The following is a 13,267-nucleotide window of genomic DNA, read 5'->3' on the forward strand; positions in this document are numbered from 1 at the left end:
AGCTTTTTTTTCTTAAGTATCTTTATTACCAAGTGATGAGAAATTTATTCTCAACATACAAAATCTGTAGTTTGTGTTCTAGCACTGGGGAAAAAAAACAGCCCCAGGTATAGCTTCTTCTCTGTCCTAATAAGTGCATAAGGAATACATTAAATGGAGTAGAAAATGGCACTAGTTCTGTAAGTTAATTCCACAGCCTAACATTCCTTTTTATTAAACATATTCAGTAAGATATTGCATCAGTTGTATTCCACAAAAGAAAATCTCTATCCAAACATGTGGAATAAATAACTGAAGCATTTCCTGACAAATATCTAGGAAGTTCAAGAAGCTGCAATGCCTTTTCTTCCCCTGATGACCAGTGACTATGACAACACACTAGAAAGCACTAGCAGTGACATTTCTCAACAACTGTTTGTGCTGAGCATGTTGTGTGCTGCCTCAACTTCCAATCCCACAAACACCCAGAGCTCTCTGGAGATTAATCTTTGGAGGTGGTTTTGGGGAAGAGAAGGACTCTGTTTTCCCCAGAAGTCACAACTGCTTCTTGATCTGTGCTTTCTACACACCAGTTTTCCTTTGCAGACTGTGTTTTTGTTTGCTGCAGGTGGCTGGGATACCTGGGCCTGCTCCTGTTCAATGTCCTGATATGTTTGCTGGTGCTCTTTGGGCTCATTAGAAACTCCAGGGCCATTCTTATGGGGTAAGTCTTGATCTGGGGACAGTGCATAAGGAAAGTCAGCTGAAAGCAAGTGCCTGCTAGTGGGAACCTCTCCCTATCAGTTGTCAACTGATATCAAGGACATCTGAAACTGAACATCTCACAGTTCCTCTGAGTAGAGAGACATTGTAGAGTGTAGCTGTGTGGAGATAGAGTTTCACACAAGAGATGTTCACAGGAAGGTTCTTGAGCTATAAAATCAAAGGTGAGGAGCTCATCCAGGCTGTCTGCTCTCCACTGGGTGGCCTTGGAAGCCTCCATTTGCTGGGAGATAATAATGTGAACATCCTTCCTTAAAATGACAGGCTTTAAAAATCTCCCCTTAGTTCTCTGCAGTTGGGAAGCATTTGTTAATTGATGATAAGCATTGCAGGTGCCTACACAACCTGCAGCATTGCCTTCTGTGTCTCTATCTGCTCTTGTTACCTGGGGCTGTCACACCTGAGGAAACATTAAACTGAGAACAAGCCATGGTTTGCACAGGGATGAGAGGGAGTCTTGTTGCCATGGCACTGCAATGTTAATGCATGTCTGTTTCTCAAAAGCACTGAAAATGCCCCATTACAGGAAAAAACTCTTCCTCTCCTTATCTTGTAGCTTGGCATATTTGGCAAAGAGCCTGGTATCATAAACACAGTGACAGTTTGATTACTGACATGGCCAAGGGTTTCTCCTGGTTCGTGGTGGTGCCATTAATAATTGGAATGTGTATCCAGATTTATTATTTACCAGATGATTTCATACCTGGCAGGTTATACAGACAAAAGTCCAAGTGGATGCACAGATGGCAGACCTGGGGCTTAAATTAGAATCTCATTCCCCGTTAGCCAGAAGTTCATATTAAGGCATTCCCTAAAGGGAGCACATGGCATAAAGAAACAAGTGTATCACAGCCAGGCAAGATGGTGAAATGCCAGTTTTAGATCTTTTAGCCAAGCAATCAGTTACTGACCCAGTCATCTTCATTTAAAGTAAAACAACAAATGTGTCTTATTGATTAACATGCTCAGCTGGAGGCACCAAGCTGTGGTGTCCTTATGTCATAAACCCACAGAACCTTGCTGATACATGGCTGATAATTTTTGCATCCATTTGGAAAAGGCATAGCAAAGTCTTTAGTGTCTCATTTCAGAGTGCAGCACAGATGTCAGTCTGGTGAAACTCCCTTACTTCTGCAAGATGAGGCATAGATCCATTCACAGAATACGGATTATTTGGAATTAAAATAAATTGGTAAACTGAGGGCTAGTTTGTTTATTTTTTTTAATGGAGACCCATAGGTTTACTTTTTTAAAGCTCTAGTATTCAGTGAGACAAATGTAGCAGAAAAAAGATATCCCTTCCTCACAGAGATGGTTGTACTAGGTTTGAATAAAGAATGTCTTGGTTATGAACAGGTTTTTGTATTGTTCAGGGTGTGGGTGGGAAGGGATCTACTTATGTTTCAAAGCTTGAGGGAAAAAGCATCCCAAAGAGAGCAAGCCAGTGTCTCTTTACTTTGAAGATAGAAACAGATAAAATGAAACTGCTTATTAGTCTGCAGCCCTTTACCTGAGGGAGCTGAGGAGCATTCTAGCCTAAATATCTCTACCACTCATACTGACAGCAAGGGTGAAGAGCTAATGTGCTGGTTGGGAAGTGCAAAAGCCTTTTCCATGAGTGTGTGCTCCTGAATGTCACTGAGAGCACTGCTCTGCCATCCCTCTGCCTTGTGGCTGCTTGGCAGCAGACACATCTCAGGATTTCTGTCAGTAATGAGGTCCAGCTGTCAGAACAGAGCTTCAAATCTGCAGAGATGGACTCACATGGCAGTGGGGGGCACCTGAACTGCAGCTCCAAGCTGTTTGCCTGCAGGTGACTTTCTCTCCTGGAGCTGTGTGGGATGCTTGGTGCTGTTCAGGTGCACCAGCTTGGAGCCAAGGTCTCCTAACAGGGGCTGTGTTCCCTCCCACCATCTGTAGCCATGTGGTGCTTACACCCAACAACTTCATTTATTGCAGGCACAGGAGAGATTTCTCCAGTTTTGCATCAGTATGGTTTTGTGGGGTTTTCTTTATTTAGCATATTTTTCTTTGGGTATTTGGACCTGGAAAATGAAGTCTAGAATGGGAAGAGTGAAAGTGATGGGACTGTAGTGAACCTCCTGCCAATCTGCCTCCCCTACAGCCACCTCTGAGCCTTTGTGCCTTTGGTTTCCCTGCTAGAAGCAGGACCAAACTTTGCTTCCCTACTTCTCCCTTCCCCTGCAGCTCTAGGGCAGGGGATGCAGTAACCAACATCTGGATATGAACTGCTCTGGGTGCTGCTGTCCATGACATCCAAAGTTGGATTGTTTAGCTGAACATACAGTCAGTGGCTGATAATTTCTTAGGTTTGGTAATTGCTTTGGACTCCAAATAATACATCTTGTGAAAGGAACTGCTTGAAATCAGAGCTGCTACATCTGCCATCTGTCTGTCTCCCACAGGGTGTGCTTGCTTGGGGTGTTTGCCCTGATTGTCAGCTGGGGATCCCTGGGCCTGGAGCTGGCTGTTGCTGTGGTGAGTGGCTGACATCCAAATCCTATCACCCTTTGCTGCAGGTTTAGCAGACACCAGATTAATGTTGTGCTGTGCCTGTTTTACAGCATCTCCTGATCTAAGTAAGTGTCCTAGCAATTTCCATCTGGGAGAGGTGCAGAGCTGCTCCTTCTCCATGGTGTGAGAGTCCAGCCCTGCTGTGCTGTGTAAAGCAGTGCTGCTGGGGATGGGGATGAGAGACCTCAGCATCTGAAACACCCCTAGAATAGAAGGTTCCCTGATGTTAACCTGGCCCAACTGCTCTTCCATGCTGATGTGTTTGATATTCCTTTTGTCTTCCATCTATCCAGGGCTCCAGTGACTTCTGTATCAACCCTGATGCTTATGTCTCCAAAGTGGTTGAAGAGAATGCAGTGCTCAGTGCTGGTGAGTGCTGGGATGGCTCTGGCACGGGGCTCTGCAGCTCCAGCTGTCACACAGGAGCATGGCAGTGACTGAGAATTTTAGGCTGTGTTTGAAACAGAGCAGCTGGCATACAGTGGGAAACTAAATTTGTGGAGCTCGTTTGTGGAAAAACAGCATTCTGGTCAGAGGTGTTCATGTATGCATGAGAACCACCTTCAGAACCTTTCTCTGCCTTCACCTTCAGGTGGAAATAACTGATAAGATGGAATAACAGAAGCCCCCAGATTAGTGGATTATTTTCCTTTAAATATAGCACTCTTGAGGCTTATTCTCTTCTCCAAGTGACAGAACTGTGGCAGTAGCAGTGTGCGACTTGAGTTATCATTTTTAAAACTTGCTCTCAGGTCTGTATTCCTGAATCTAGCCTACCTATTTTTATATCTGTTATCAACAGTTGATATATAACTTTTTTCTCTTAATGGTGGCTGTAAATAGTAACCTCTTTGCAGGGCAAGTGGATGGAAACAGCCACAAAGAAGTTTGAATTTCCCTTTCCATTATAAATGCAGCATTTTGACTTCTTTGTGTATTCTGTTCCACTTAAAGCATGTGCCTGCACCTCAGTGGCTTCCAGCTGAAGCACTGATGTATTTGGGGCTTGTTGCTCCTAATTTAGACTGAAGTGGTTGCTGAGGTGAGAGGTGCCTCCCATTTGAACCTCAGTGGGGCAAAGATGGCATTCAGATCCATGGCTTAACAAAAAGGTTATTGGGTGCCTGCCAGCAGAGATACAATAAGGGCTGAAAAGAAAAAGTATTTTTAGGACTGAGTTGGCTGCTTAATTTACAAAGTTGACTTTTTTTTCCCTGCCTTCTCTCCTCCAATAGTTCCTTTATGTAGTTCTGTGTGTGGTAAAACACAAATAGGCAAAGACACTGATTTGTAAGAGGACTGACTTGTGTTTTTTCTGGTACTTATTTGGTGTAACCAGAGAACTTCTGCTGTGTGTGCAGAAGGTCTGTGCTTAGCCAAATGCTGTCTCTCAATGTGCAACTGGTAGGAAATTAGGTAGGTAGCTATGGCTGAGGATGCAGGGATTGGGAACAGTAAAAAACATAAATGTCTGGAGGCAGAATGTAGTATAAAAGAGTGTGTACAGGTTGATCTTACAACCCTACATCTTATTTTTGGAGTGCCTTATTTATTGATTTTGTGGGAAGGATAGAGCCAGGCAACTCTCTTGGCAACAAAGAAATGTAGTGAGGGAAGAGAATGAATGTTTAGCATAAAATGAAAATCCTCTTTGGCTGTGAAGGTGACAAAGATGTGGCTTCAGGTGCCAGGCTGCTTTCCTGGCTCTTCAAGAGGCAAGTGGGTCAGTGAGGCCAAGGGGAAATATGTGATGCTGCTGCCAGCTGTGTGCTGTGATAATTTGGTAACCCAGATTAGCTCTGGAATGTGTTTGGTAACAATCAGATTGACCCTGGGGAACCAAAGAAAGGCCCCTTTGTGCTGCTTCTCCATTTCAGCTGTGCTTGTGTGCTGGGCTCCTGTGGATTTCCATTGATCGGGATCGATGCTCATTGGGAGGCTGGCATTCCATCCCTGCTCCTGCATTCCCCAGCAGGGACAGTTGGCTCCCCCAGGGAATACAGGCCCTGCTCCTGCAGCACCACCATGGAGCAGTTGTTAAAGCCCCTTAAATAACAGTGAATGGCTCTGAGGGAAATGGGGAGCAGCAGGAAGAGCAGGTGCTGCCACAGGCCTGGGTTGGAAGGGCAGCCCCTCCGTGGGGGCTGAGTGTGTCTGTGATGCTCAGGGTTTAGCTTTTATTCTTTGCAGGTTCTGGGCTGCTGTAGTGTGTGGGTCTGAGCTTCATATCAGGGGATGGTGAGCTCTGTGCACAGAGCAGGGAGACAAAACAATTCCTGCTCCAGCTGGGGACCAAGGACAAATGATCCAAAATTCAGGCCCAAGAGCACAAACAATGTGAACTAAAGAGAGAAAAACAAGAAGAATGGGACTTCATTATTTAATGCTATAGTTGGACAATTGACTCCAAGATGCAAATGGAGCAGAACTGATCCCAGTGACAGACCCCGTGCCTGGTCGTGCATTTTGTGACCATTTTGGTTCATCTTGGGTGTAGCCCTGGCTGGGCTCTTGTGCTGCCCAAGGTGCATCCATTGAGAATATCCTTTTAATAAATCCCTACTTTATTCTTTAACTCTGTCTAGTCTCTGTTCTAGGTCAGCCTTCACAAAGCATCATCAGCTCCTGCTGCCAGTCACCCTTTTCCTTTCTCCAGAAGGAAATCAGTCCAACTTCTGAGCCTGCCATTGCACCAGGCAGCTGATTGGGAGATGATTGAGTCTTCTGTCTTCCCATGGGGGTTTTCACTGCTGTGTCATAGTTATGGAAATAGCCCTTGGTCCCCAATGTTGAGATCTTCCCCTGCAGCTCAGCAGGAAGAAAAATGATGACATGAGGACTGCAGTGTGGCAATTACACTTTAATCCCAATAAAACGTCTTTAAAAGTCTGGGATAAATGTTAGTATCCCTTGGCTGCAAATTGTAGCAGCTGATTTGTGATCAGCTGAGCCTGATGTAGGAGAGTGAGGAGCTCCAGGAGACAGGGACAGGCAGCTGGACATCCATGCTGTCCTCTCAGAGGAGGAGGCCCTGTTTGAAAGCCCCTGGTTCTGGTGCTTTGGGCTCTCTGGGTTGGTACCTCTGCATTTTGGATGGTCTTCTCCAGCTTTAACAGCAGTATAGGTACAGTGAAAGAGGTATGGACCCACTAAAAAAGGTATAGACACACTAAAAGGGAGTGTGGGTGGCTGGAGGGGCTCAGGTAGAGCATGGAGGGAGAATCCATGGGGAGTTATCACAGGTGTAAGAATCACAATTTGCTGTGAGAATTACTTCAGCTGAATTCCTGAGAGCCTTGCTGAGGTATCTGCTTCTGGCCAGGGCTGGGTGCTGCTAATTTTAATTTTAATCTAATTTTAATTTTAATCTAACTTTAATCTAATTTTAAGGATATAAGAACCAACCAGTAATCCTAAGAAGTTTGGTAGTGCTGGGTCAATTTTTCTCTTCAATCACTACTTTTAGTTGCTGTTGTTACATAGAATGTATTCTAAGGTTCTCCATGCTCTGACATTCAGACTGGGACTGAGTCATCAATATTTGCAATGTGGTTTTGCTGCTAGTGGTTGTAGTTTTCACAGAGAAATAACTCAGTTGAATACTGGGCAACTAGTATGTTAATATTCTTGTTTATGAATTAATTGCTGTTTTCAAATCTAAGTGAAATTAATGGAGCTGAGAATAATCTGATTAAGTGCATTATTACTGTCATGTTTTTAACTGGAGAAGAGATGTTCTTGTTTTGCAGATAAAATGTACTGCATTAAAAAAATGATGGGGGGAGGAAAGGGAGGCAAAGAACTTTAATGCAGGATTTTGGGAGAAGCAAATACTTAAATAATTTTGCAGAAGAGGCTGATGTATGTGCCTAACTCACCCTGTATTCATTAACTGAGATAAAGCCAATGGAATTGAACAGTGCCTGTATAATCAACTCCTGCTGCTAGTAAAAAGACTTGGTGCAGCCAAGATGTTCATTTTCATAGCAGGAGGCCATCTTCTATTCCCATTCTTTTTCACTGATATTATGTTATTATCAGATGACTTGTTGCATAAAATTAAATAAAAAGGCCCAATCTGTCTAAACAACAGGAAGAGCTTTCTCCAGATTCCCTTCCCAGAAATCTGCTTGGTGAACAGGCACTCCCTTCATCTGAGGGAGCTGTGAACCTCAGGGGACGAATGATGGAGCCTTTTAGCTGTGCTCCAGGCTGGGTGCTGAGGCTGAGCTGCTCAGATGAGAGCAGGAGGGGTCCTTGCTGTGCCCACCCTCCCAGCTGGCCTCCCCTGCTGCAATCTCACAAGTCCAGGGCTGAATCAAAGGCCTGACACCATCAGCACCTCTGCCTCCTCTCCAGGGGTGAGATCAGGACAAGGCCTCAGCTGGGGCAGTGGGCTCTGCACAGACTTTACCTGAGCCCAGAGTGCACTGCAGGACAGAGTTTGCCCAAAGAAGGGCTCCGAGTGGAGGGCAAATGGGAGAGTTGCAAGCTCTTTGCTTTTACCACTATGAGAATAGGATGTCTCAGAGAAATTCAGTATTATGCAGACACCTCCCTTTGCTGTCAGACTGGTGCCTTGGGGAAACAAAACTCCTGGTGGAGAACCTTACCTGGGCAAGGAGCTCCAGCCAAAAGAGCTCCTTTGACACCACAGGTGCTCTCTCTGGTGATTGAACCCTCAGAGACAGCCTCATCTGGGTGTCTGGCTAAAATGAGCCCTGCTAGGAGAATGTTCAATTAGAGATGAAGAAGAGCTGGGAAATGCTGTTCTAGGTGTGAGGATTTTTTTTTTTTTGGAGCTAGGATCTTTTTTTCTCGTTGCTCTCTCCAGACCTCACTGCCTTTTGGCAGGTGCATAATACCATTTTTGCATTTTGGCTGGGCTTTGAAGTGAGTAGTAGGTCTCCATGGTTGCAGAAGCAGTAAGTTCTTCTAGCAGCTGAAGCTGTCTTTAGTAGGAAGCTCTTCTTTCCTTTCTAGGAAAAACAGATTTTGCAAAAATAAAGCATTTTAGGTAGTTCCCTCCCTTGCCTTCTGCTCCCACAATGCCTGTGCACCAGGAGTGAGTCAGGAGGATTGCTGCTAGCTACAGCAGGCATGGGCAGCTGCAGATGTGACCCTGCCTAACCCTTCTGCTATGAACTAGATTGCCTAAAGGCCAGCTTCAAAACTCAGATCAACCTTTAGGAATTTTTCTTGAGAGGAAAATGCACCAGAAAGATAATTATAGAAAGCAATTGCCTGGAGCTGTTAGCAAAGTGCAAAGGATGGATTAATGTAGCTGCTTTCTGGTCAGAAAGATGAGATTTGGTGATGTACAGGATAGCCTCCACCAGGTTTAAAACAGGTGAAGGTGCCTCCTGCTCCTTCCTCTTTTTCTGGTGGCATGGAGGGCACCAGAAAAAGAGGAAGGAGCACCTTAATTTCCAGGCTTTGCAGTACAGGATCTCCTGAAGGCAGCTTCCCTGCCTGTTGTAGCCATGGATTTAAAGCAGCACAGCCTGGGTTCAGTGCAGGGCAAAGCTGCTCCTGCTGGCTGAGCCATTTTGGGAAGCACGTTTTATGTGGAGTGTCACACTTGTCAGCAGCAAAGCCAGTGCTACCACAGTGAATCCTTGCTGATCCTGCCTTCCAGGGTGAAGCAAGGCAAGCATTTATTTCACTGTACTGCTTTTTGCTTCACTTGTAACCAGCAATCTTTATCCTGAGCTTACAAGCTGCAAACTATGATATCAGGAGCTCTCATCTCTAATCTGCCCACCAGGGACAATCCAGAAGGCCCTCAAGAAACATTTCTAGAGCTCTGCATTAGCAGTATGTCATGCAACTTATTGCACTTAAAAAGGCAATGTAAACTTGATACCACTGTGGGAGCTTAGGAGAAACTTTTTAGTGGTTTGTTGGTTTAAAATAAAGAGGTGACAAGATCACAGCTCCTCTGGGTCACCATGTATGATGCTGTGGGTTGCTGTTGCTGTTCTCTCAGTGCAGGTGTGTTTTAATCCATTTTCACACAGCCATTGTGTGTGATTTATGAGCCAGGCAGGAGCAGCCCTTTCCTTGGCTCAGTGCTTGTGGACAGTCACTTCTGTGGTCTGCCCAAAGCGAGGCACAAAGCAGCTCTTGCTGCCCTCCTGTCTGCCCACAATTTGCTAATTGCTGTTTAGAGGCTTGGCTGGGGAGGTGTGAGCTGTCCCAGAGAAAGAGTCAGTGGGAGGGGGATGGAGCAGCTGGCAGGAGCTGCCCCAGAGCAGGCTGATGAATTATAAATAACAGCTGTCAGGTTGCATTGCCAGCACACAGGGGCTGACAGGCTGTGCTGGAGCACTCCTCTCCAGCGGGCAGCCTTGCCCAAAGGTGCATGAAATATTGATGGCAAGCATGGCAGAGGCAGGATACAGGCAGGTCTGCTTCCTTCACAGCTCTGCTTGCTTCTGGTTGTGCCTTTTACTGATTTCTGAGTTGGGACTCATCAGAATAGCTGTGCAGTCTGGAATATGCATTACTGAAAGGCACAGACAGGAGATTAAAAAGAACAGAGGAAAAGATGCTGGTGGAGGGGGGAATGCAGAGGGTTTGTGTGTTTTAGGGCTTTTGTAGTCTTTACCATGCCAACATCACCCTTGATTTTGCTGAGCTAGCATGCTCATATTCATCTGAAGAGGAACTGTAAATGTTTGAGGAATAATCTAAAGGTATTTGGATGATCAAGTCTTTCAGAGCTTCCTTCCTTGATAACATTATTGAGGATGGCAGGGGAAAGCCTGGTATTTGCAATTTGTGTGTGCTGGCAGGTGATGTAATGTTGTAGAGGGCTCATGAGGGCACCAGCCTGGTTTGAATGAAGTGGAACACAGCTGTGTCTTCAAGCCTGGAAACAAATGATGTTGTTAGCAGAGCACAGTAACAATCTTATCTGGAGTTTATGAGCATGTCTCAATGTACTGTAGTTGAACTTGCCCTAGACTGATGTCTTGTCTTAGGTTTATGTGATGGATAGTGCCAACTTCTGAACAAACCTTTCTCTGTGTTCCATCTAACTTCAAGTGGAGCTGGGGTGATGTTTCTGGCCTGACTTTCTCCTCTCGTGTCTTCCAGAGACTCTCCGCTATTACATGACCTGTAGTGCTGGGTACCCCAACCCCTTCCAGCAGGTGAGTCCAGCTCCCCAGTCCCTCCAGCCCTGGCTCTCCTCACCCTGCAGGGTGCAGGTGAAGTGCTCTGGTGCAGCATGCAGCCAGTGACAGGGTGTTTGCTTTAGGGGCTGCTCTGGCTGCTGGTAAAGCTTTGGCAGCTGCTTCCCAGCTGTGCAGGAGGTGGCACTGGGATTTAGGGAGGAGTTTTTTCCAACTTCATCATCACCACCTGCACAGCTTCAGGTCCAGGACACCCCTTAGAAGGGCCTGTGTGTAATGTGGTGAGAGCCATGGCTTTGTTGGTGGTACCTCTGTTTACAAGGCACTTGTGTAAAGAGCAGCAATGTGGAGACACAGCACCACAATTAATGCCAGGGTGGGAAACTCTGTCATTCCTGCTTTGAATCCCTTCTTGAAGGTTCTTTTGGGTTAAACAGTGGCAACACTCCACTCCCAAAATGCAGTTGCTTCTGTGGGTGAAGGAGTGCTTTCCACAGATGCCTCTTACAAACCTTTGAACATCCAAGGGATTTATCCTAAAGTATAAATGTGAGTCATTATTCTTTTGTGTGGGGGCAGAAGAAGAGCACCTGGGCCCATTCCAAACTTTGCTGTGTGCATCAGAGGCCAGAACAGGCCCACACCACCCACCATTTGGCAGACACCAGCTGCTTCCCGTTTATATTTAGGATTTTTTAAAAATCTTGTCTTCCTCTGTTTTAAAGGGTGGGGTAAGAACACTTAGGGCTGTGGTTTGATGCACCTCTGCCATCTGTTGCATTTCTGGTTGCTCTGTGTACTCCCTGACATGCTATTGCATGTGAAATTCTCATGGTGCTTTAAAGGGATGTGAAGGCTGCACCCTAAAACAAACAACTTCCACTGTTAACATTCTTTTTCATCCATCTGATTTAGTAAAAAAATCCAGCTGTGTTCTGTGGTGAGAACTTGAGTGCTTTGTGTCTTTTTTTTCTCCTTCCCTTCTGTCCTAGAGCCAGCCCCAGCCGTGTGTACATTTTTTGTGTATGTATTTTCTTCTTTGTTTGTGGGTTTGTGTTTTTTGGATTTTTTTTTTCCTTCTGGTTCTCTTCCCTTCTCCTCTTCTCTCTGTCTGTACTTCTTCCAGTTTGCTAAAGGTCAACCTTAACCCTGTTGCAGCTGCACTCATGTCAGTTGGGACATCTTTAACTAGTACCATTCATACAGATGCTGCTTCAGTATTTGGGAGATAGGATTTCAGTCTTTTCCCAGGAGATCTGTTGGTCCATGTGGCCTGAACTGCTGAAACATTGATGTTTTGTGTTGAGCAGAAGCTGTCAGGAAGTCACAAGGCTTTGGTGGAAATGCAGGATGATGTGTTGGAGCTGATGAGGTCAGCGAGCAAGGAGCACCCCACCTCCAAGGTAACTCTCCTCAAGTTTGCTCTCCCTGTCCTTTGGGGCTTCCCTCAGCTTTTTACAGAGCCCAGGATCAGCTCCTGCTAAGCATTCCCTTGCACTAATCCCTGTTCTGTTGTTTGCAGGAGTACCTTACTCGGATCCAGGAGGTTTTGAACTCCACAGAGATCAACTTGCAGCAGCTGACAGCTTTGGTGGACTGTAGGAGTCTGCATTTGGTGAGTTTTGGTAACTGGGCTCGAGCTAAGGAAGAGCAAAGGGAGTGTAGAGCCTGTGTTAGTTTGGAGTTCCAAACCTCTGGTTCAAGTTTACAACTTTTACTTATTGATTATAGCAGAAAGGGGCATGAGAACTTGGATCAAGCCAGCTTTGAGTTTAAATTTCAGCATGGTAGGGTAGATAACATGCCTTCATACCACTACAAGCTGCAGCCATAGAGGCCTTCAGGTTTTTTGAGTATAACAAATAACTTGCTGCCTTTGCCATGGAGTGCAGTGCCTTAGAGCACTTAGAGCAGTGTAGCCTTGCTATTGTCCTCACTGCCCCTCTAAAGGCAGAGACACAGTCCCTGCTTCTGTTCCTGGGCATGAGACACTGTGAGGGAGTTGAAAGGCTTAATGAAAAATATTATATCTTCAGTTGGGTGGATAAATTTGCCTTGGCTGTTTATTTTTCCTCCTCTTAAAGTCTTACTGTGGGCGGTTGAAAATATTTCTGTGTCTAAATCCAAGCTAGTCTTTGTGAGAGGAAACAAGGGTTAGATCATTTATGAAAAACACTTGAGTCCCTGAAATTAAAATAGAAATATGCTCTAGAGAAGGGAGCGTGATGTCTCTAAGTTGTTTCAGAGAGTGCAGTCTGGAGAAGGATTTTTGAGTAAGAGCTCAATGGTAACTCTGCAGTGATCAGGAAACTCTGCTCCTTTCCCTCTGCAGGATTACATCCAGGCTCTGACAGGATTCTGCTATGATGGAGTGGAAGGCCTCATCTACCTGGTTCTCTTCTCCTTTGTCACAGCCCTCATGTTCAGCTCCATTGTCTGCAGCGTCCCACACACTTGGCAGCAGAAGAGGTACAGAGAGGGTTGAGATCCTGTAGCACTGTACAGCTCTTTCCCAGTGAAGCCTGGCTGCTGGATTTGGGCCCATGAGCATATGGAGCTCATTCCCACATGATCCCAGGGGTGTGAGGGATGAGGCTTTATAAGCACAGGTCTAACAGAAAAAAAAAGGTTATGTTTTGCTCTGGCTGTGGTTGATACTAACATCTGAACCTTATTGCACTGCAATATTCTGTGTGCAGAGCATTCAGTACACTGCAGGACTGTGAGTCAAGTCAGATGAATGATTATAGCTGTAACAGAGGTAATGCTTGAACTATTGCTCTCTCTGTACAATTCTTCCTCTCTTACATTGTCTTGAGGCATTTGTTCTA

General features: G+C 45.4%; 1 protein-coding gene across 2 annotated transcripts in view; it reads left to right on the top strand.

Moving 5' to 3' along the window:
• TTYH3 (tweety family member 3) overlaps window positions 1-13,267 on the top strand; it is a 76,579-nt gene that overhangs the window by 47,502 nt on the left and 15,810 nt on the right. For both annotated transcript variants that reach the window (XM_077186811.1, XM_054643964.2), the window contains exons 5-11: window positions 608-703; window positions 3,189-3,261; window positions 3,591-3,666; window positions 10,399-10,454; window positions 11,747-11,839; window positions 11,959-12,051; window positions 12,769-12,905. In XM_077186811.1, coding sequence (XP_077042926.1) covers window positions 608-703; window positions 3,189-3,261; window positions 3,591-3,666; window positions 10,399-10,454; window positions 11,747-11,839; window positions 11,959-12,051; window positions 12,769-12,905 — 624 coding nt within the window. The remainder of the gene's footprint in view (window positions 1-607; window positions 704-3,188; window positions 3,262-3,590; window positions 3,667-10,398; window positions 10,455-11,746; window positions 11,840-11,958; window positions 12,052-12,768; window positions 12,906-13,267) is intronic.

Source organism: Agelaius phoeniceus, chromosome 16 (assembly GCF_051311805.1).
Source record: "Agelaius phoeniceus isolate bAgePho1 chromosome 16, bAgePho1.hap1, whole genome shotgun sequence".
Lineage (NCBI taxonomy): Eukaryota > Metazoa > Chordata > Aves > Passeriformes > Icteridae > Agelaius > Agelaius phoeniceus.